Source organism: Schistocerca serialis, chromosome 9 (genome assembly GCF_023864345.2).
Source record: "Schistocerca serialis cubense isolate TAMUIC-IGC-003099 chromosome 9, iqSchSeri2.2, whole genome shotgun sequence".
Lineage (NCBI taxonomy): Eukaryota > Metazoa > Arthropoda > Insecta > Orthoptera > Acrididae > Schistocerca > Schistocerca serialis.
The window spans coordinates 439392512-439417929 of NC_064646.1; the positions used below are offsets into that span (position 1 = coordinate 439392512).

The window sequence follows — 25418 nt, forward strand, 5'->3', positions numbered from 1 at the left end:
GCATCATCTTGGAGGATATGTGGTGTCAGCTGTTACGTTGTATGAGAAATACTGGTTTCTGTGGGAAAACACATACACCAGATTTCCTTAGGTGTCCTTGTCCATTTAACACTTGTGATTAATCTCAAATCACCGCATTGTGCGTGAGATGTTAAACGCTATTATTTTCCTGTTCCGTATTGTTTGTTGTGGTTAACACAAAGGAAAGACACAAAAGTATTTCACAGGCAAGAATTGTAATGTTCAATGTATATCAGTTTTTCAAGAGATTCGGCAACAGAAACTGAATTATTACATAGAGGATATACCAGCTTTGTCAATAGCAAGGAGGCAGCAGCTGTTGCATGCAAGTATGGAGAGTCAGAGACAGAGAACAGACTTGTGACCTCACAATGTAAGGTGTGTGGTCCCCCCCCCCCCCCCCCCCTTTCGGAATGTGTTGTGCATCAATCATGGCTTACGTTCAAGCAGTAATTTGAGCAGTTGCAGAATCATTGTTGATCTCGTATATTGTAAAATCATATATATTTTTGTCATATTATAATGTGTCCCCGCCCCCCCCCCCCCCCACTCTTTCTCTCTCTCTCTCTCTCTCTCTCTCTCTCTCTCTCTCTCTCTCTCTCGTGCTTGTGTGTGTGTGTGTGTGTGTGTGTGTGTGTGTGTGTTGTTCTTGTTGTTGGGTTTTTTTTTTTTTTTGTGTAAGACATTTAAGACATCAGCTACATGGAACATACCAAGAGGAATTAAGCAGTGTGTAATACCACCCAATAAACTTTTGGTAAGACCAACCAGCTTCTGTGAGGAGTGGAATTTACATTACTACCCAACTATTCTGGTTTTGATTTTATTTTCTGAAAATTATTTCAGGCAAATGTTCAGATGTATCCTTAGAGAGCAAAATAGGTAAATTACTGTTACATTTACATATGTACTCTAGAAACTACTTGACAGAAGGTATGTCTGGTACCATCATCATTTCCCTGCCTATCCTGTTCCATTCATGAATGGTGGGTGGGATGCATGCCTTTTGGTAAACCTCCATATGAACTCTTGATGTTTCTGATTTTTGTCATTTTGCTAGAAGCAAGTGGAAGGACGTAATATATTGCCTGACTCTTCATGCAATGTGTGCTTTCAAAATTTTAACAGTAAACATCCGTGATATGCAACATCTCTCTTGTACTTGCTGCCACAGGATATTGTTGAGCAGCTATGTATTGCTCTCCCACTTGTGAAATGATCCCGTGACAGAATGAGCCGCTATGCATTTTCGATTTTTTTCGATGTCTTTTATTAATCAAACGTAGTAAGGGTCTGATACTGCTGAACAGTACTGAAGAATCAGCCACACAAGTGTTTTGTAAGCCACTTCTTTTATGAATGAAATAATTTCCTTAACATTCTTCCACTGAATCTTTGCTGTTGGTGTGCTTTTCGTACAATTTGTTTTATGTGATCATTCCATTAGAGGTCACTCCAGATTGTTACCCTTTTATAGTTGTTACTGTTTCTAGGCTGTTGCACTAATGGCATAATCAACAGTAAGGGATCTATGTGCCTATATGCATGAATGTGATAAAGTTATTTATGTTGACTCTCCACTGTCAGCAATGTCACCAGTCCTACAGTCTTCTTGAATTTTGCTGTTATCATCTGCAGAGTGTATATTCCCCAGAACAACCGAGAAATCCAGGAAAAACTGGGAATCTCTTTATTGTTTTAGTTTTCACTAAAATTTTTGTAGTTTGGACTGATAAGAATTAATACTCTAACAAAGAATTTTACTTTAGCTCACTACTGCAGAATAATACTGCAGCAATAAAGCTTAAATCAAAGATTAATACCAAAATAAAACTTTAATGGCTAAGAAAGCGCGCTAAAACAAGAACAAAATGCAGTACATGCACAACCATCTACTGACAGCAACATGTGTCGAAGGCTTTAGGGTGAAGACTATGCAGTACCCAGTAACAACAATCTGCTTTCTATGAGTGCTTCGGAATTTAAAGTGCTGTATTTGGTGGAACTCGTATTTATACCTTCGTAACATGAAAATATGCAGTGTACATGTAGCCATGCATCAAAGATCTTTCAAAAATGTGTTACTTCTTGCCTTGTTTTGGTTCCTAAAGTGCTGGGAAGTTCTGTGTCGGTGTAAAAAACCTTTACCATTCAAAGGATTGATAAATTTTATAGCTCTAAGGGAAAGTGTGTGTGTGTGTGTGTGTGTGTGTGTGTGTGTGTGTGTGTGTGTGTGGAGGGGGGGGGGGGGGCGTTGCTCTTGAAGTTACCTTCACATCTGTTGATTTCTGTCTGTCAAGAAAATGGACAGAGTTCCATCTACTAGAAAGTCTTAAATCTCATCATGAATCGGGTCCAGTAGCCCGTAAGCTCAATTTTGTTCACTAAATGATAATGCAGTAGTGTATCTAATGCCTTTATGCATTCAAGGAACCCATCATCAACCTAGGAACTCTGTTTCGTGTATGAACAGAGCAAGCTGTGTTTCTCAAGGTGTCTGTAAATGGAATTCATGTTAATTTTTATAGAGGAGTTTTTCATTCTTCAAAAATGTTATAATATGTGAACATAGAACATGTTCCATAATTTGCAACATATTGAAGGTCAATGGTATAGGTCTATAATTAGGTTCATTTGTCCAACAGCCCATCTAGAAAATGTGGATGACCAGAGATTTTTTCCCAATCACTTCTACAGGGTGATTCAGTTAAAATGGAACTCAAAACACTTATTTACCGTATTAAGTCTCATTTAATACATTTAAATATCTTTATCAAAGACACTAAAATTCTCCATCCAAATTGTAGTAAACACACATCGAGTCAACAGCACGTTTGCAGTTACTAGTTTCAATACATCAACTGAATTCCGTTGTAGTAGTTTTAATGTTATTCTTTAAGTCCTCCAGTGTTATCATATTATTGCAGTACACATTCTCTTTAAGACGCCCCCACAAAAAGAAATCTGGGGAATCATGACCGGTGAACACGGGGACCACAATTTTTTTGAGATTAATCAATCATCAAAGGACTTTTGAAGCATCATCACCATTTCATTGGAGATGTGACACATTGCACTGTCTTGTTGAAACCAGCAACAATGTTAATTCACTTCAAGCATGCATATGAATTGATTTTTGATGTCTGCATAAACAAATGAACACAGTTTTCTTAAAAATATTGGTCCAACAGTTCACTGTTTAGATATGGCACACTGCACTCCAAATGTGAAGTTGGGTTCCATACAATGTGTGAGGATATTTGCCTGCCCAAATGCAAGTGTTTTGGCTGTTAACATACCCATCTGAGTGGAACAATGCTTCATCATGGAAAAAAACATGTTGTTCAGCGTATTAGTCGCACCCTTAAGAGATCACAGCAGAGATTGCTGAACAAGCTCCATAAATTAGTTTGTTAACACATCAGTTTGACAGCTTTGAGACCTTTCAGTAACATTTCCTTTGTCACAAATATGTTTTACAGTGTCATAACTGTTTTATTTTCCGTGAAATAGGGACATTAAAGGACTCCTTGGGGAATGATGCACAACATTTAAGATTTTACCGCGAAGTTAGTTTCCAGTAATGCAACCCTCTGCTCTTGCGTGAGCTGTGTTGTTTGATTGTGTAGCTGCCACCTAACACTAACATGCACATGTGTGCGTATGGGGAAGGGGGATGCATTACTACACATTTCCCAAAGTCAGTGCTGTGAACAGTAATTTAACAATCAACAACACAGAGATATTATTACTACTTTTAAAACAAACTGTATAAATATAATAAATATAAATGTAATAATAATAATAATAATAATAATAATAACAGATAAATGCAGACTTTGCAAACAACAAATAGAAACAGTAGATCACATCACAAGCGGATGTACAATACTAGCAAATACAGAATACCCCAGAAGTCATGACAATGTAGCAAAAATAATACATCAACAGCTTGCCTTACAACATAAACTTATAAAACAACATGTTCCCACATACAAGTATGCACCACAAAATGTACTAGAGAACGATGAATACAAATTATACTGGAACAGAACCATTATAACAGATAAAACAGCACCACATAACAAACCTGACATCATACTCACCAATAAAAAGAAGAAATTAACACAACTAATCGAAATATCCATACGCAATACAACAAATATACAAAAGAAAACAGGAGAAAAAATTGAAAAATACATCCAACTGGCTGAGGAAGTCAAGGACATGTGGCATCAGGATAAAGTTGACATTATACCAATTATACTATCAACTACAGGAGTCATACCGCACAGTATCCACCAGTACATCAATGCAATACAGCTACATCCAAACTTATATATACAACTATAGAAATCTGTAATTATTGATACATGTTCAATTACCCAAAAGTTCCTAAATGCAATGTAACATATACAGTACAGTTAAAAGGAAGTCACGCCTGATCAAGGTCCGCGTCACCTTCCATTTTTAACCAGACACAAGGTCTGAGACAAGAAAGAAATAATAATAATAATAATAATAATACAAAAGCTATAAATACTTATGCTATACCAATATTGACCTACTCATTTGGAATAGTGAAATGGAGTAACGCAGACCTAGAAGCACTCGATACACTTACACGATCACAATGCCACAAATATAGAATACATCACATACATTCAGCAACAGAAAGATTCACATTAAGCAGAAAGGAAGGAAGAAGGGGATTTATCGACATAAAAAACCCTACATTATGGACAGGTAGACAATTTAAGAAAATTCTTTCTAGAACGAGCAGAAACTAGCAAAATACAACAAAGCAGTCACTGTATAAATACATCGGCTACACCACTGCAATTTCATAACCACTCCTACAACCCTTTAGATCACATAACATCAACAGATACGAAGAAAGTAAATTGGAAAAAGGAAACATTACATGGCAAGCACCCGTATCATCCAACACAGCCACACATCGATCAAGACGCATCCAACACATGGCTAACAAAAGGCAATATATACAGTGAGACGGAAGGATTCATGATTGCAATGCAGGATCAAACAATAAACACCAGATATTACAGCAAGCATATTATTAAAGATCCCAACACCACAACAGATAAATGCAGACTTTGCAAACAACAAATAGACAGTAGAGCACATCACAAGCGGATGTACAATACTAGCAAATACAGAATACACCAGAAGACATGACAATGTAGCAAAAATAATACATCAACAACTTGCCATACAACATAAACTAATAAAACAACGTATTCCCACATACAAGTATGCACCACAAAATGTACTGGAGAATGATGAATACAAATTATACTGGAACAGAACCATTATAACAGATAAAACAACACCACATAACAAACCTGACATCATACTCACCAATAAAAAGAAGAAATCAACACAACTAATCGAAATATCCATACCCAATACAACAGATATACAGAAGAAAACAGGAGAAAAAATTGAAAAATACATCCAACTGACTGAGGAAGTCAAGGACATGTGGCATCAGGATAAAGTTGACATTATACCGATTATACTCTCAACTACAGGAGTCATACCACACAATATCCACCAGTACATCAACGCAATACAGCTACATCCAAACTTATATATACAACTACAGAAATCTGTAATTATTGTTACATGTTCAATTACCCGAAAGTTCCTAAATGCAATGTAACATATACTGTACAGTTAAAAGGGAGTGACGCTTGACCAAGGTCCGCGTCACTTTCCATTTTTGACCAGGCATAACGTCTGAGAAAAGAAAGAATAATAATATAAAAACTTACAGTTTAAAAAAATTGCAGTTCTGGCTTGTCTGAACCACCCTGTAGAAAAGAACAAAGATCCGCAGCATAGTCTTTGTAGAATTACGGGAGTATCTCATTCGAAACCCATGTGTTTTCTTTATTGAGCAGTTTTAGTTTTTCTGTTCTTGTCATTTCAACATTTGTGCAGTCATTGCAAGAAGGAACCATATTATGATCATTGGCTGTGAAGCAGTTCTGGAATACTGTATTTAGATCCTTTCTTGGTCATCTTCCATCTCTGTTCCATTGTGGTCCCTGAGCAACTGAATAGATAATTTTAATTCACTTACTGCCTTTGTGCAAGACCAAAACTTCTTAGTATTTTCAGTCAGATCTGTTTGCAAAATTTGACTTTCAGATTAAGTGAACACTTTCCTTGTTACTCTCCTTAAGCTGATTTGGGCTCCATTCAACTTGGGTTTATTAACTAAAATTTTACTTTCTTTCAACCTGTGATGAATATGATATGTTTGTTTTTGTAGTAACTTCATAACATGGTTATTGTGTACCACAGTTGATCTTGACCACCCTTGTCGACCTTGCTCATTACTTACTGGTCTAATTGTGCAGCGCTTGTGAATTTCACCCCTTTCTGTACCACATCTTAGTCCTCAAATCTGATGTTATCTATTTGAGTACTCAGCAGTTTGTTTCCTATAACTTCTGTAAGCTGAAATATGTTCTTACCTTTATTAACATTCGTGGAAGTATCTATAACTACTTCATATGAATTCAGCAGCTTGTGCTCCCCAGTGACATTGACTTGTTAATAAACCTTAGCCTTCTCTTTTTCCTTCATTATTTGCATGAAATGTAAAAAATCTTTCCTCTGGCTATACACAAATAACAAAATGCAGATCCCATTCGTGGTGTTATCAATAATACATGAAGAAACTGCATTTTATACTTTCCTTGCCATCCCCCTCTGAAATTGTTGAAAAATATGGTTTTCTGTCTGCCATGTCTTCATAGTACATGCCGTATGGGGATGCCAGTACTGGAAAAGAAATTAACTTAGTCAGTAGACTTTTTGAAATACAACTGGTTCCAAACAAAGGTAAATATTTTGGCAGACAGTACTAAGAAGAATTTTATGGACAAATTCCAAGAGATGTACTGTCAGACTACATTCCAAAAGAAGACAGAGCCCTTTGAACTTTGTTTGAAAAATTTCAAACATACTGACTGTCATCAGTTCCTTTTCTTTCCTACCTTTGCCTTCTTCCACCTTCAATTTATTTATGTATCACAGCTGCACATTCCTTGTGGTATCTGTTCTTTTGGATATGTCTGAAAGAACAGACATTGGTCCTGCATAATATTGCAGTTAGTTATGGTTAATACTAGAAAGTTTGTAAATGTCATTCTTGTCTCCCCATTGCATCACCTTCAATATCCCTGTAAAAATCCGTAACTTTACCCTTCTTGACTTTTGCAGCTAGATTGCTGCCATCTACCATTTGGATAATGCCACTCAGCTGAATACCTAAGAACATTTCAAAATTGTCATAATGTGGGAAAGCCTAAAATTACAGTTCTTAAAAAATTATTTCCTTTCTTGTGACCTAATTCTTCAGGGAATTCGTGACATCGTGAAAGATGTGGTCAATATTTGTTTGGTCATTTGTAAACAGTGACACATTTAACTAAATATATGTCAATAACAGATTCATTTAGAAATTCATGTTTAACAGAGTTCCCATTACCAGAGTTAAGTATTGACTATGTCATTATTGTGATAACCCTCTTTCAAATCTGAGTAACAAATAAGCAGTGGAGTAGAAGAATAAAACAAGAAACTGGAAAAAGTAGTGTGTAACCGAACTTAATGTGAAAATGTTGAATGCGGAAGTGAACTTTAGATTGTTAACAGTCCAGAAATTAGGTAGCCCCCTCTCTCCCTCTCGGCCCCCCTCTCTCCCTCTCGGCCCCCCTCTCTCCCTCTCGGCCCCCCTCTCTCCCTCTCGGCCCCCCTCTCTCCCTCTCGGCCCCCCTCTCTCCCTCTCGGCCCCCCTCTCTCCCTCTCGGCCCCCCTCTCTCCCTCTCGGCCCCCCTCTCTCCCTCTCGGCCCCCCTCTCTCCCTCTCGGCCCCCCTCTCTCCCTCTCGGCCCCCCTCTCTCCCTCTCGGCCCCCCTCTCTCCCTCTCGGCCCCCCTCTCTCCCTCTCGGCCCCCCTCTCTCCCTCTCGGCCCCCCTCTCTCCCTCTCGGCCCCCCTCTCTCCCTCTCGGCCCCCCTCTCTCCCTCTCGGCCCCCCTCTCTCCCTCTCGGCCCCCCTCTCTCCCTCTCGGCCCCCCTCTCTCCCTCTCGGCCCCCCTCTCTCCCTCTCGGCCCCCCTCTCTCCCTCTCGGCCCCCCTCTCTCCCTCTCCGCCCCCCTCTCTCCCTCTCCGCCCCCCTCTCTCCCTCTCCGCCCCCCTCTCTCCCTCTCCGCCCCCCTCTCTCCCTCTCCGCCCCCCTCTCTCCCTCTCCGCCCCCCTCTCTCCCTCTCCGCCCCCCTCTCTCCCTCTCCGCCCCCCTCTCTCCCTCTCCGCCCCCCTCTCTCCCTCTCCGCCCCCCTCTCTCCCTCTCCGCCCCCCTCTCTCCCTCTCCGCCCCCCTCTCTCCCTCTCCGCCCCCCTCTCTCCCTCTCCGCCCCCCTCTCTCCCTCTCCGCCCCCCTCTCTCCCTCTCCGCCCCCCTCTCTCCCTCTCCGCCCCCCTCTCTCCCTCTCCGCCCCCCTCTCTCCCTCTCCGCCCCCCTCTCTCCCTCTCCGCCCCCCTCTCTCCCTCTCCGCCCCCCTCTCTCCCTCTCCGCCCCCCTCTCTCCCTCTCCGCCCCCCTCTCTCCCTCTCCGCCCCCCTCTCTCCCTCTCCGCCCCCCTCTCTCCCTCTCCGCCCCCCTCTCTCCCTCTCCGCCCCCCTCTCTCCCTCTCCGCCCCCCTCTCTCCCTCTCCGCCCCCCTCTCTCCCTCTCCGCCCCCCTCTCTCCCTCTCCGCCCCCCTCTCTCCCTCTCCGCCCCCCCCTCTCTCCCTCTCCGCCCCCCCCTCTCTCCCTCTCCGCCCCCCCCTCTCTCCCTCTCCGCCCCCCCCTCTCTCCCTCTCCGCCCCCCCCCTCTCTCCCTCTCCGCCCCCCCCTCTCTCCCTCTCCGGCCCCCCCCTCTCTCCCTCTCCGGCCCCCCCCCTCTCTCCCTCTCCGGCCCCCCCCTCTCTCCCTCTCCGGCCCCCCCCTCTCTCCCTCTCCGGCCCCCCCCTCTCTCCCTCTCCGGCCCCCCTCTCTCCCTCTCCGGCCCCCCTCTCTCGCTCTCCGGCCCCCCTCTCTCGCTCTCCGGCCCCCCTCTCTCCCTCTCCTGCCCCCCTCTCTCCCTCTCCTGCCCCCCCTCCCCCCCTCTCTGCCCTCCTCTCGCCCCCTCTCTCGCCCCCCTCTCGCCCCCGCCGCCCTCTCTCCAGCATGTTGAAGATAAGTTTAAAGAAATTGAGTTATTGGGGAAATATGCATAATGGACTGCTATGTAATCTGTAGCTCTTCAGATATGGAACATCTTCGTTGCATACCAGTGACTATTGCCCCACACATAACTTTGTGTAATTCAGGGTATCATCTTCCACAGAGACCTTGCACCCCAATCAGATGAGAAGTTAAGGGCTAATCTGTAGTGGTGAGGCGTACATTTTGTCTCAAGGATAATCGAACATATAGAATTGCCTTTATCTTAGCCTGTGAAGGGAATGTCCTCGTGGAAAAAATTTGTCATGGTGTACGGGTGTCACATGAAACCTTATGTACTACCACCGTTAGGTGCTTTCAATGTTGGTGCTTCTCTTGTGGTCATCCCACTGCATGGCAGACCCAAAATGTGGTAACTGTCCCCTGTCACCCCATGGAGGATGCTGATGGGAACAACCACGTTTGTTAGTTGCATAGATCAACATTGACTTTGTTTACCAGTTTGCCCAGTAGGGCTCAGATACAAGGTGAGAAATACTCCTCCCAATATTTGATTTGTTCTAGTATGTATGGGGTTTAGTTTACGGCTGCAAAGCCTATGTTCTTTGGAAGGAGTGGCAGCAGATTTCAAAAGTGAAATGTAGCTCTGTTCTGCTAAAAAGGCCTCTCCCATTCAGTCAGAGGTGCTACTTGCCTACAACAAGATGATTAATATTCCTGTCACTATAACCTACATAAAAGTCTGAATATGGTACCAGGTATGATTTTCCAGCGATATCTCTGACGAAGTGTGCATTTTTTCTGCCGTGTCCAGCGGGGACCAAAAGACAACAAAATGTCGCTTTAAAGTCAGTACTGTCATTAGACTGTTGTTTATTTGCACTTACACAATCATGATTTCGGCTTCAGAGTTCAATTATCAAGTGTTTTATGTGTTATACAGTGCCTAAGATGGCATACTGTCGTATTTAAAATACACTATTAGACACATTGTCTAAGGGTCGATATTTCGTAGACAATGTGTCTAGTAGTGTATTTATGTGTCTAGTAGTGTATTTTAAATATGACAGTATGCCATCTTAGGCACTGTATCACACTTAACACTTGATAATGGCACTTTTAAGCCGAAATCATGATTGTATTAGTGTATATGTAACACTGCAAATAAACAAGTCTAATGGCGGTACTGGCTTTAAAGAAATATATTATGACTGTGGCCCAACATTATGAAAAATAAAAAATTTAAAAAAAATTGTAGGCAGCAAAATGAATTCTGGAGCCTTCATCTTGGCCTTTGAATGTTTCTTGTTGCCTGAGGAGAGTGATGGTGTATTGTTGTGATGTCAAGCTGTATGCTATAAATGCATGCAATTTGGACACATCTTCATGTTGCAATGCGAGTCCTGCCTGTAGGGATTGTGGCTGTTAGTTGCAAGCTAATGCTACTTATTCCCATTCTCCCATCTGTGTCAACTAACGGAAGCACCATATGATAGTGACGTGTTGTATGCTGCTGCTGCTACGATGACATCCTGACTGTGCCAGTGCCGTTCGTCGTTTACTTCTGGCCCTCAGGGCTGCGCAACTACACCCACTACCCCAGTGATTGCGGGTCCTCCTCCTAATGCTGCCCCACACAGCCTTTGGGACTGTTGACTCCCTATCCCCCAAGAACACCAGTCCCCAACCCCCAGCTGGAAAAGCAATGCCCTCCTCCAACAGCCTTACCAGGAAGGGCCTCTCAGGATGCTCTTTTTTATTTATTTATTTACACGTCGTGGAACGTGTCAGTACATGAAATTACAACATAAAAATAACAACACATAAAATTAAAATGTTTATAAACCAGAAAAAAATCAATCCATAAGTTTAAATAAACACAATCAACAATACAACAAGAACCAGCTTATTTTTTCAAGGAACTCCTTGACAGAATAGGAGTGATCCCTGAGGAAATTGTTCAGTTTCAATTTGAAAGTGCATGAATTACTGCTAAGATTTTTTAATTTGAGTGGTAGCCTATTGAAAATGGATGCAGCAGTGTACTGCACACCTTTCTGCACAAGATTTAAGGAAGTCTGATCTAAATGCAAGTTTGATTTCTGTCGAGTATTAACTGAGTGAAAGCTGCTTGTTCTTGGGAATAAGGTAATACTGTTAACAAGAAATGACAGTAAGGAATATATATATATTGAGGCCAATGTCAAAATACCCAGACTCGTGAACAGAGGTTCGTGAACTTACACCATTTATTGCCCAAACCACCCGTTTCCGAGCCAAAAATATCCTTTCAGAATGGGAAGCAGATACCGTTCGAATATTAAAAATGGCAGCATTAAGTCTTTGAACAAGATCCTGAACGTGGACTTTCCACAACAGTTTACTATCTATCTGAACACCTAGAAATTTGAACTGCTCAGTTTCACTAATCTTATGCCCATTCTGTGAAATTAAAACATGTTTTGTTGAATTGTGTATTAGAAACTGTAAAAACCGAGTCTCACTGTGATTTAGCGTTAGTTTATTTTCTACAAGCCATGTACTTATGTCATGAACTGCACTATTTAAAACTGAGCCAGTGTTGCACACAACATCCTTTACTACCAAGCTCGTGTCATCAGCAAATAGAAATATTTTAGAGTTACCCGTAATACTAGAGGGCATATCATGTACATAAATAAGGAACAGAAGCGGCCCCAACATTGATCCCTGGGGCACCCCCACTTAACTGTACCTCACTCAGACCCCACTTCACAGCCATTCTCAACATTGTGAATAATGATCTTTTGCTGCCTGTTGCTAAAGCAAGAGGTGAACCAATTGTAAGCTATTCCCCGTATTCCATAATGGTTCAATTTCTGAAGCAATATTTTGTGATCAACACAATCGAATGGCTTAGTTAAATCAAAAAATTTGCCTAGCATTCAAAACCTGTTGTTTAACCCATCCAGTACCTCGCAGAGAAAAGAGAATGTAGCATTTTCAGTTACTTCTAAAGCCGAACTGTACATTTGATTGTAAATCGTGTGATGTAAAATGATCAATTATCCTTACATACACAGCCTTTTCAATAGTTTTAGCAAACACTGATGGCATAGAAATAGGTCTAAAATTATCTACATTATCCCTTTCTTCCGTTTTATGAAGCTGCTTTACTTCTAAGTACTCTAATCGTTTCGGAAATTGACCCTTGCAAAGGAAAATTTTCAAATGTGGCTGAATACAGAGTTAACGTGCAGCACAGTACATTAATATTCTGATAGGCACTCCATCATAACCATGAGAATCCTTAGTCTTCAGTGATTTAATTATTGACTCAATCTCCCCCTGTCTCTATCACAGAGGAGTGTTTCAGACATGTGATTCCCTGTAGAAACTAACTTTTTGTTTAATTCACCAGCAGTGCTCAGAAAATGATTGTTAAATGCTGTACATATATCTGATTTATCAGTAACAGAAATATTTTACTGCGAACTGGCTTTATATCGTCAACCTTATGCTGCTGACCAGGCACTTCCTTCACAAGTGACCATATGGTTTTAATTTTATCCTGTGAATTAGCTATTCTATTTGTGCAGCACATACTCTTTGCCTTCCTAATAACATTTCTAATCACCTTACAATACTGTTTGTAACGGGCCACTGTAGCTTGATTGTAACTACTTCTAACATTTGGATATAATTTCCATTTTGTTCCACGTGATATCCTTATCCCACTAGTCAGCCACCCGGGTTGTCTATTACTGCTAGTACCCCATTTAGAATGTTCTAATGGGAAGCTACTCTCAAAGAGCATGAGAAATGTGTGAAGGAAAGCATTATATTTGTCATCTATGTTATCGGCACTATAAACATCCTGCCACTCTTGCTCCTTGATGATGTTTAAAACATGCTATATTGTCATTGAATTTACTTTCCTACCTAGTTTGTAATTATATGTGATATTTGTTTGAGTACAATAACCTTTTAGTGCTAAAATTTGTGCATCATGGTGTGAAAGGCCATTCACACTTTTACTAATAGAATGCCCATCTAGTAATGAAGAATGAATAAAAATATTGTCTGTGGCTGTGCTACTGTTACCCTGCACCCTAACTGGAAAAAACCGCAGTCTGCATTACATCATATGAATTTAGGAGATCTACCAACATCCTTTTTCTTGCATCATCATATACAAAATTTATATTGAAGTCACCACTTGTAACTAATTTCTGGTACTTGCTACAAAGTAATCAAGAACCCTCTCTAGCATTGAGCAGAAATGCTCTGAAGTCAGAGTTAGGGGACCTATAAACAACAACAATTAGAAGTTTAATTTCACTAAATTCATCTGCCCCTGCACAACATTCAAATATCTGTTAGGTGTAGTGCTGTGATAAGTCTGTGGACTCTGCTGATCTGCAACGGGTTGCCAGCTCGTGGGTGAAGGAGCCACAGGTTGCAGACGGTAGGACTTCGCGTTCCTCCTGAGTTCCAGAATATGGAGCAGAAGTCTAAATCACTCAAGGACAAGTAGTAATCCTTCAAAAAGAGGGAGATTCTGGTGGCCCCTCTGCTGCCAAACCCCTGCGCATATTCCGCCTCTGTAACCAAGACAGCATTCCTGTTTGTTGGTGCCTATGGCCTGAGAACCCCCCCTCCCCCCAATGATGCACTGCACCATGATTCTGAGCAAATGTCTATAATGTTGTCCCCCAGTGCACCATGATTCTGAGCAAATGTGTATAATGTTGTCCCCCATTCCACCATGATTCTGAGCAAATGTGTATAATGTTGTCCCCCCCAATGCACCATGATTCTGAGCAAATATGTATATTGTTGTATCTTCACAGCCAGTGGCAGTAGGCACCACTGAGACGTGACCTGTGTCCGTGGTCCTTTCCCTCCCCCGCAGGATACTGACAGAATGATCCTCCAGTGGAACTGCAGCAGCTTTTTTGTCACTCGTCTGAGCTGTGATCAGTGTTGTGCACTTGCCCTGTTTCTTTGAATTGCCTTTGGGACACTGGTTTCCTTGCAATACAATCCCCTATCCTCTGTGGCTATGGGGCTATTTTAAGAATGGCACTGACTAGGAAAGAGCATCAGATGGTGTTTACACATGGATTCTGGCTCTGCGTACAGCAAACACGTGGCACTCAACACAATTTTGGAGGCTATGGTTGTTTGTGTGAAGGCATCTCTCGAATTTACCATCTGTAACATGTATGCCCCTTAGATGATGAAGTATCCCAGAACGTGTCATGTGCACTGTTTTCTGAACTGCCCCAAGTCTTGCTAATATTGGATACTTTAAATGCCTGCAACCATTTGTGGGCTGCAACTATGACCATTAGCCGCGGTAATGCTGTTGAAAACTCTCTCGCAGAGCTTGATCTTTGCCTCTTGGCTACTGAAGTTCCCACACACTTCAATGTGGTGTTACAGGTTTTGTTCGGCTGTTGACCTTTCCACTTGCAGCCCAGGTCGTCTCCCACCCATCCATGTATAGTGCATGACGACCTGCGCGACAGTGATTATTTTCTGATCCTTTAGACATACCCTCAGACATCACTCGCCTAAGTGTCCACCCACATGGGCTCTTTCCATAACTCATAGGGAGGCTTTCATGATTGCCATCACCCTTCACATACTGCTGCATGGAGGTATTGATGCCGTTGTCCAGAGCACAATTGCAGTATTCTATTGGCAACTGACTCAGTGATCCCTTCTTCCATGAGGTCCCACTTAGGAAGACAGTACCTTTGTGGACCTCAGAAATCGCAGTGGCCATTGGAGACTGCAGAATGGCTCTACAATGCCCTAAGTGGCATCCGTAGGTGGAACACCTTATTTCCCTTAAATGCCTCTGTGCCTAGGTTCACCACCACATAAACAACAGAAACATGAATGCTAGGAATGTTATGTTGCTAACATTGGACTACGTACCACTCCTTCACAGGTTTGGGCAAAGATTCAGTCTCTACACGGACACCAATAACCTGCAGGTGTAGCTGTGGTATCTCACTGATCCAGATGCTGTGGCCGAACATTTTGCTTTTCGTTACACTGAGCCTCTGCATCTGAGAGTTATCAGTGTGCATTTCGGTTCTTAACCAATGGATAGAGCAACCAACCACCTTTGCCATTTGCTACATGTCACTTCGAACCTTGAGTGGGAATCCCTCAGTGCCTCATTCCTGTGCACAGTCACGGCTCCAATGCCAGACCACAACCGCAGCCAAATGCTCAAACACTGTCATATTTTTTATATTTTCAAATGTATCTAGAGTAAGGGTGAGTTCCCATCTTAGGTGGCAAGAAAGTGTGATTGTCCCAGTACTGAAATTGAATAAACACCCCAATGAGATGGACAGGTACCACCCAAATAGCTTCACTAATGTTCTCCACAAGTCGCTCAAACATATGGTGAGCTGATGGCTTCGTTGGTACTGTGAGCCTCAGGGTGTTTCGGCTCCACCCCAGGTCTGTTTTTTCCAAGGCTTTTCTATTCTGGCAATTTGGTCTGCCTGGAGCCTGCTATTTGGTCAGCTTTTGCACGGCTTAAACATCTTATTGCTGTCTTCTTTAACTTGTTTAGGGTCTGAGGCATCACATGAAATCACCACATCTCGATTACCCTCCAAGAATGGTATCTATCGAGCCAACACCCAATTTTTGTCCAAAACTTCTTGACCCTCCATGCTTTTCAGGGTGCCATACAAAAGGCACAGCCTTGAGTTCTCGCCAATGGCTCGTGGTTTTCTGCTGCCAAGATGTATGTCATGAACTTTTGTCGCCGTCGTAATGTCTATCCCCAATAAGAACTCTACCTCGAGGGCCAAATGCTCATTGTGGTGGAATCTTGTAGTTTTTTTTTTATGATTTTTGGTGCCCAATTGATGTGGCTTCCCCACCTTCACCAGCTTCAGCAAACCTGCTGGTCACACCTTAATTTTATTGTTACAGTAACACTTTTATGGCTGTACAAAGCTCTGATCCTGTTGCGTCTTGATTATGAGAGCCTGCTGTATGACTTAGCATTGTCTTCAGCATTGCAGTTGCTGAATCTAGTACATCCTTTTGAGGTCCAACTTGCAATAGGTGCCTTTCAGACCAGCCTTAGGAAAAGCCTAATTGTGGAGGCTGGCATCTCTCTCCTGTAGATCAGATCCCAGCAACAGCTGCTCAACTATGCAATACACATTCGCTGCTCTGCTGAGCTTCCAAACTACCATGTCCCTTTTGCTGATAGGGAGATCTACCTCCCACAACAGAGGGCGAAGTCTGGAGTCACGATCGCAGTTCGCATACAGAGTCTCCACTCTGATCTCCACCTTTCCCCAGTGTCACCTAATGTCAGGAAGAAATCGCATGCACTCACATAGTGTGTTCCCCATCCTCGGATCTTCCTCGACCTCTCCTTTGGACCGAAAGACTCAATGGATCCTATGGTTTTTTTGCCTCCTGTTCCTGGACCTCCTTGATGATTTCCAAGCCCAGATGTGGTATACAGCAACAGCTCTGTGGTCACCAGATGAGTCTGTGTTGCCCACACACGTGAAAGATGGAGTGAACTATGCTCCCTGCCAAACACATGTATTGTATTCACTGCAGAATTTGTGGCCAGTGCTCGAGCTCTCAGCCACCTTCCTTCTTGCACTGTTGAGTTGTTCTTAATCCACAGTGAGTTCTTGAGTAGTTGTGAGGCTGTCTATCACTGCTATCCTTAATACTCATTGGTTGTGACTATCCAGGATCTCCTATATGACTTCCACGACCCTAGACAGTTGGTTGTCTTTGTATGGACTCCTGGTTACATGGGGATCCCAGAGAATGAACATGCTGTGTGGTTGGCTAAGAAGATGCCGACTTTGGAGATGGGGTATCAAAACTGGCCCTTCGGTCAACTCTATGCTGATAATTGTTGGAGGCTTGAATTGTGGATTGGTGTGCATTGGTTTCTCCAAATAAACTGAGAACCATAAAGGAGACGACGACTGTGTGGTAGTCTTCCCTTTGTGCTTGTTGCAGGGAATCTACTGTCCTCTTTTGGCTTTGCGTTGGCCACACTGGGCTGAACCACATCCTTCGATGTGAAGATCCGCCCCACTGTGAGTGTGGTGCCCATCTCATGGAGGCCCATATCCTTCTGGACTGCCCTAATTTGGGCACCATATGTCAAAACCTTAAACTTTCTAAGACGCTAACTGTGGTGCCAGCGGATGATGCCAAAGCAGCTGATTTGGTTTTAAGTTTTACTGGGAAAGTGGTTTTTATTCCTCTCTGGGATGTAGGGCACATTACCCTTGTCAGTTGCTTAAGGGATTGAAGGGGTGGCCCATTACCTGCTTCAACCAGAGGGACGCGCAACTGCCTTCCTTCCTGGTCCAGCCTGGATCCTGCCCTTCCCAACTTTTAAAATCTTGTTATTCTTTTACGTCTGTTGGTGGTTGATAGACTAGTCATCATTGTTCTCTTTCCTGAAATTTTGTCTTGTCCATGTAGGTAGTTTCCTTGTGGTAGTGGAGAGAGTGCAAGCACTGGTTCGATGCAGAGGGTGTGCCTCCAGTTGCATATCATGTCCCGGGGGCCTCCAGCTGCTTTCTGTGTGGGGCAACTCTCCCACCTTCATCCTTTTACCCCTCTCTCATTTCTACTTGCTTCTGTCTCTTTGCTTTCTTGATTCTTTAATTCAATAGAGTCCACAAGGATTTGTCTTCCATGTCCTTACTCTCTGGGTACTATTCCCGGTTTGACACACAAAGGATTAAGGGACAGATGACTTTATAGTTTGCTCCCTATAATCCCATCAATCCATCCTGCACGATTTGCGGCATTTACCTTGCTCCAGGCAGGTTACTTACTTACATTGAATTCACCGTCTTAATCCAACAACTTTCACTTTCGTTCTCTCCTAATTAGGGACTTTAGTGCACTCTGCCCCCTGTGGGGAGTAGAACTTTGCATGGCAGCAGTTCTCTAATTAAAGAGCTTCTTACTGACTTTAATCTAGGACGGTCCTACTACCCACTTCACTGCTGCTCATGATACCTTTTCAGTCATCGATCTAACAATTTCTTCCCCCATATCCGTGGCTTTGCCACATTGATGATTATGTGGCATTCTTTGTGACAGTGATCACATTCTGGTGATCCTATCACTTCCTTGGCACCATCAGATGGACCGACTACCACATTTTGTGCTTCTAAGTGCAATCTGGCTGTTGTATGCCTCCGTTATCTTCACCCCCTCTTTCAGATTGCACCAGTGAGATTGTGCATGATGTCTCTGACATTATCAGTCATACCTGTGGAACAGTTGTTCACCTTTCTGCAGGTCCACTCCGTTACCAGCTGATGCCATGGTGGACCAGTGACATTGCAGTAGTTGTTCTGGATTGTCTCTGAGCCCTGCAACATTTTTATTAACATCCTTTCCAGACCAACATTATCCCTTTTAAACAACTTCATGCTAATGCTCACTGTCTTACTAAACTTAGAAGGAATACTAGGAGAGTGAGTCTCCTCCCTCGTAATGTATGCCTTCCATCCCAACTGTTAGTCAAGCTCCAAAGTCTAATGGGCCACCAGAGATCTACTACTGTACCAGGCCTTTACCTTCAGGATGGTTTGCATACTGATGCATCAGCTCTTGCTGAACACCTTGCAACCCACTCTGTGATGGCATTGGTGTCCTCTTATGTAGCTAATTTCTGGATGTGTAAACAAAGAATTGAAAATATCCTACTCTCCTTCACTCCTTGGCATGCCAAAATATTGGGTGTATGTGTTATAAACATCTAATAACATAAAGTGTAATAATTTGATAAGTAATTGAGATATTTATTGAGGATATATTTCTAAAAGTGTGGCAACTCAGTATGCCCCCCCTCCCCCCTTCCCTTTCCTAATACAGCCCATGTTTAACCTGTATTCCATCCACATCTCTCAAAGTGTTTTCCAGCATTGTAGGGTGTAACATTTCAATAGCTGTACATATGCAGAGGTGCAGATCTGGTAGAACATGAACTGGTATGTGATACACTTGATTCTTGATAAACCCCCTACAGAAAAAAAGTCAAACACGTAATATCTGGGGCTTCTAGTGGGCCAAGCAATTAATGGACTACCTCTCCCAATCCATGATCTGGGAAATTGTGATCCAATAAATCCCTCCAGTATTCACATAATGGCATGGAGTACCATCTTGTTAAAAGATCACGTCATGAGAAAGTTGTGGCACAGCACACAGTTCCGCAAGAGAAAGCACAGAACACCTTCTGCTGTGGAATCCAGATGACTGCTGACACACTTTTACATAAGCAAAGCAGATTCACGCATATGAATGTGGTACCAACTGCCACAAGCAAACACAGAAAACATTTTGATTTACCGTACTTGTAAAAGTAAACCACCAATAAATATCTCTGTTACATCTCAAGTTATTACATTATATGTTTAACCAGACACCATGTTTATAGTGAGCCATTCACTGACTGGGAATTGCCTCAGGCTCTTCCCTCGTCCCACGATAACAACCCCGGGCCCTGATGAGGTTCCCAATCAGATGATGCATCATGTACGGCTCTATCTTGTCGGGGTCTTAACTGTATTTGGTTGACAATGTCTGCCCTCCGCAGTGATGAGATAGTTCCAATGTTTAAACCTGGAAGAAAACCAACATCCATAAACAGTTAACAGCTGATTAGCCTCACATATGTGCACTGCAGACTCCTTAAAAAAGTGGTTGCCCACTGATTATGTTGAAGTCTCGTATTTCGTGGCCTTCTGTCCCCATATCGGTGTGGATTCTCAAGGAGATGATCTGCAACTGACTGACTGGCTGGTTGAAAACGGCAACCCTACAAGCCTTTTCTAAACATCTTTTTTCTGCCTCCCCCTCCCCCCCCCATCCCCCCCTCCCCCCCCCCCCCCTCACAGGTTGTTTAATGTTAGAGTTGGTATTTCACTCAGTTTTCCACAGGTCCTAGAGAATGGCACCCCATAGGGCTCTGTACTGAGTGTTAGATTCTTCCTTATCACCATCAGTTGCTTAGTGACCATCAGACCATTGGTCATCCCTTCGCTGTTTGTTACTGACTTTTGCATTTGGTACAGTTCTCATTCTGTAGCCGTGGCAGAATTCCAGCTACAAAGTGCCATCTTATGTGTCTCTGCCATGACACTATCCTGTCATTTCCAGTTCCCTCTTGCTAAAATGTGGGTCATACATTTTTGTCTTCATACTGTGGTTCATCCTGACCCAAAGTTCTACTTGGGTATGCAGTACTTGGACATAGTTGCACAGTCCTGATTATTGGCACTCCTCTTTAACAGCAAGCTGACCTGGCTGCACCATATTCGTCGACTAAAACCTAACAGCATGTGAAAGTTTAATTCTCTCTGCTGCCTTGCCCACAGCTCTTAGGGTATGGATCATGCTAATCTCCTTCGTATCTACTGGTTTCTGGTCCAGTCCTAATTGGAGTATGGTTGCCAGTGAAATTATTAGACCTAACTGACATCAAGGAGTTCAATTGGCCACTAGTGATTCCAGACCAGTCCCACAGACTGTTTCCATGCTGAAGCAGGGGATCTTCCCTCTTCAGTTCTGATGGTACCAACTCTTGCTCACTATTGTGATAGTCATTTGACAATTTCCTGTACATCCAGCATATCCTATTCTTTTTGCATATTAGAGACAGCAACTCCTTGACATCCACTATCAGGCAGGATTACCCATTGGAATGCACCTCACAGCCCTCTGCCAGGACCTCCCCCTATCCTTCTTAGAATGTACTTCCCATGTTTTCTTGCAGTCCCATTCACCTCCCCACCCCCTGTCCCCATTGCCTTCAATGCCTCATTTTTACCACTCCTACTTATTTTGCTCATTCGAGTACATTCCTGGTGACATCATTACGTCCTAATGAATGAATGAACGAACCCATGACCGAGTAACAGATGACTTCATTATTTAGTCCGTTGCTACCATTCAAGTTCGCCACTCGTGGTCTTGCGGTAGCATTCTCGTTTCCTGTGCGTGTGGTCCCAGGTTCGATTCCCTGCGGCGTCAGGGATTTTCTCTGCCTCGAGATGACTGGGTGTTGTGTTGTCTTCATCATCATCATTCATCCACATTATGGTTGGAGGAAGGCAATAGCAAACCACCTCCGTTAGGACCTTGTCTCGTAGGTGATGCTGTCTCCTGCATCGTCTCCTTTGCTCCTAGGAGTATGGGACCTCATCATCATCACTACCATCCAACCAAAAAGTCAGTATATTTTGTGTTATCAATATATGAAAGTATTACTTACAGAGCTCTTAAGTTTCTTTTGTAAAATAGTTAAAGAAAAGCCTATGGTGGCTTTTGCATCATAAGCACTAGTTTAAGTGCTGTCGAGTTCTATCTTCTGTAATATCTCACACCACAATGGCAAAGTTTCGAAAGCAAAACTTTCTTAAATTCTGTTTTTTTTTTTTTTACTTGGCCAGTTATGTAGAAAGAGTAAAGGCTCAGTATCATTGCCTTATCTATCATAGATATTAAAATGATCCAGTTTTGAGTCCTACAAGGTTGAATAATCAGATCTTCCGCTACTTTCTTGACAAGGCAACCAAAGAGGTACAATTCACAGAGTTAGAAAAAGACTTAAAAGAAGTTGGTATTATTCTTTGGATATTCGAAACACATTCTGGAATGTAGGAATATTATGCTAAAGTCCAGAGGGGGGAAAGGAAGAGAAATAGCATAGTCCAGAGATGGTAAGTATAAAAAGAAAAAAAAATTGTATTTGTTAACAGTCCACAAAATGTTACTGTATTCAATAAAGAATTTCAGAAATGTGAAGCATAGGCCAAACCTAAATTTGAAGTGCAAGGTACCTTCATACCTTAATTGATGTATAGTAGTCAAGTGTGGGGAGATTATGATCATGATTTTTGTATCATGACTGGCAAAGATTTCAAATTTAATGCCCCATCCATAAATTAATGTGGTGTTATTGTTAAGCTAATTAAATATGAGTATTCCATTTGTTCCTAATTTGGTATAAACTCTACATGTATATGATGAATTGGCATTTTTCTCAGGCCTGGTAGTTTGAAAGATCCTGAAATCGCAGAACTTTTTGATAAAGATGACCCTGAAAAAATATTTGAAGACCTTCGTGAAATTGGACATGGCAGTTTTGGTGCTGTCTACTATGCTCGTTGCCATCATACGAAAGAAATTGTTGCCATTAAGAAAATGTCATACGTTGGAAAGCAAAGTGCAGAGAAATGGCAAGATATCTTAAAAGAAATCAGGTTTTTGCGCCAACTTAACCATCCAAATACAATAGAATACAAAGGATGCTTCCTGCGGGATCATACAGCATGGGTAAGTTATATATCTACAATGCTAATTTGACAACAGACATCTTTTTACTGAAATTTGAATTAGTCCTGATCAATAGAGTAAAACTATGGCTTTCCATGGTGTGTTTAGTTTACAGTATTTTATCTGGGCTTATGTGACAATCCTTTATTTGCTTGTGCCCCTTAATTCTTTGCTTTTCCCGTACTGATTGATATGCGTGTCTACGTCTTCAATCCCTATTGCTGTTCTTACCTTTATCCTTCTTCTCCTTTCCAAATATTCCTTTAGGAGAAAGAAATTCCCAGTTCTGGTAATATGCAATTTTGTTATCACTAGACTTCATCATTTCTGCCATTTTTCTGTAGGTTTGTGAGAAGAAATGTGAGGGTTGCCCAGAAAGTAATACACCGCATTTTGTCTCCGCCAAAAACGATGGCATGAATGAAAAATGTTACATATGTATTATTTGAAGTCTTCTGAGTGAGTGTGCCAAGCACATAAAGTGAAGCTTAACATCATGACAATGCTGTGTGTTCAAAGTTAATTCCACCAGATCAGACTATTAATCATGTTTTCTGATTGAGCTTTTGAAAAGATTGTGAACAGTGTACACATATGTGGCAACTGGGCGCTGTTTTTTGGCACCATGTCAATGCACTTGCTTTCACAGCCATTTCAGTGTGCTACCAGGTGTACCGGTATGTAATGAGCTTTTTTTTTTTAAATGAAACACTAATTTTGAATTGAAAAGTAAAAACATTTTATTCAAAGTACCAACGATTGCTTTCTATATATTTTAACCACCTTTCTGGCAGTTTGTGGACACCACACCAATAGAAATGTTCGTCTTTTGAAGCAGACCAATCAGACATCCAATTTTTGACTTCTTCGTAGGAATCGGTGTTCCTCAGCCAATGTGTGTCCTATTGATGAAAACAAATGGTAGTTGGAGGGGGCCAAGTCTGGTGAATACGGGGGGTGGGGTAGCAGCTCCCAGCTAAGTGTTTTGATTGTATCCTGAACCAGTTTTGCTTTGTGTGCAGGTACATTGTCGTGTAAAAAAATTACTTTGCCATGTCTTCTGGCCAATTCTGGTCTTTTTTTGATCAATGCATAGTTCACATTGATCATTTGTTGTCTTTAGCGATTAGTATTCACAGTTTCACCAGGTTTTAGAGGCTTGTGATACACCACACCTTTCTGATCCCACCAAACACAGAGCATTGTCTTCTTGCCGAATCAATCTGGTTTTGCAGTCGATGTTAATGGTTGTCCCAGATTAACCCATGATTTTCCTGTTTAGGATTCTTAAAATAAATCCATTTTTCATCGCCAGTAACATTTCAATGCAAAATTGAGTTTCTTTCATGCCTTTGAAGCAAAATTTGACAAATGGTTTTTTGGTTTTCCATCTGTCTTTCATTCAATTCATGTGGCACCCATTTTCCACACTTTCGGATCTTTCCCATAGCTTTCAAACGGTCAGAAATTGTTTGTTGTGCAACATTTAGCATTGTGCCATTTTCTTTTGACTCAAAGTATCATCTTCATCCAATATTGCTTGCAATTCAGCGTCTTCAAACCTTTTTGGTGGTCTTCCACGTTCTTCATTTCTTACATCAAAGTCATTATTTCTGAACCATTGAAACCATCTTTTGCAGTTGCTTCTGATAGATCATGATCACCATATGCCTCGACAAGCATTCTATGCGACTCTGTAGCACTTTTTTTCAAATGAAAACAAAAAATTAATGCTTTCCACAAATCATCACTTTCTGGTACAAATTTCGACATTGTTAACATGATGAAAACATATGATGTTGTTTGTTCCATGACTTGATGTATAATAAATATCTTTGACATATGTCATACCAACCAAACAAAAACAAAAAAAATCTCGTTCACAACAAATGTTCCCTATCGACACATTTGTTTCTTAACGCTCATTTCATACCGGTACACCTGGTAGTTTGTGGTCAGGAACAGCATTACACCCTTCTCCCACATAACCTACACACTTGGTCTAGCTCTGTGTGATACCTGTTGTTACTGTGCATAAAGTGTGTCATGAAGAGACATCAGTTTGATCATGCTCAAGTAGCTAGTCAGTAAAATGTAAGGGAAGACTTGTCCCTGCAGAGGAACATAAAAAAAAAATGTTCCCAGTAATGGATTCACTGATTGGATAAATTTATTATATATAGTGGAGAGTACTTTGAAGGTGATTAGGCTGTATTGGGAGGAGGAGGGGGGGGGGGCAGAGGTGAACAGAACACTCTTGAACAGTTCGTAGATAATTTCCAGCACTTAATGGATATTTTTCATCCTCAAAGTGCTTGTACATGTGAGGAAATGCCACTTGTAATATGGGTTAGTTGGTTCTAGGAGAAATATCATGCCCAGTAAAGTAATGATGCTCAGACTACTTTGTTTTTCTTTAATCATTTGTATTAAATGTTGGTATATATTTACATTGTGTTCCTTAAGAAACATCAGTATTTGGAAATTTTGCCTGTTGCTTTCAACTTTTGGCAATAAATTACAATCTCTTGATGTTTTCTGTGTTGGCCTACTTTCACGTGGTTTATATCATACTCGCCACACCTCGTCATTCTACACCTTTCTTTACCACTTCTTCCCTCCTGCTTCTGAAGCTGCTTCCTTCACTTAAAAAAGTTAGTGGAAATTGTGTGTATATTGTTACAAGTCAAATGTACATTGCTGTTTGTTTCTTCGATACCTAACAGATATTTCCCTTTATCTCTCCCCATATCTTTCCCCTCTGTGAAATATGTTAAGTGGACCTTTGTTGTATCTTCA

The 25418-nt window shown here is 42.0% G+C and overlaps 1 protein-coding gene across 3 annotated transcripts in view; it reads left to right on the forward strand.

The window, feature by feature from the left end:
• Positions 1-25418, forward strand: part of LOC126418541 (serine/threonine-protein kinase Tao) — a 206268-nt gene that overhangs the window by 7997 nt on the left and 172853 nt on the right. For all 3 annotated transcript variants that reach the window (XM_050085353.1, XM_050085354.1, XM_050085355.1), the window contains one exon: positions 22331-22619. In XM_050085353.1, coding sequence (XP_049941310.1) covers positions 22331-22619 — 289 coding nt within the window. The remainder of the gene's footprint in view (positions 1-22330; positions 22620-25418) is intronic.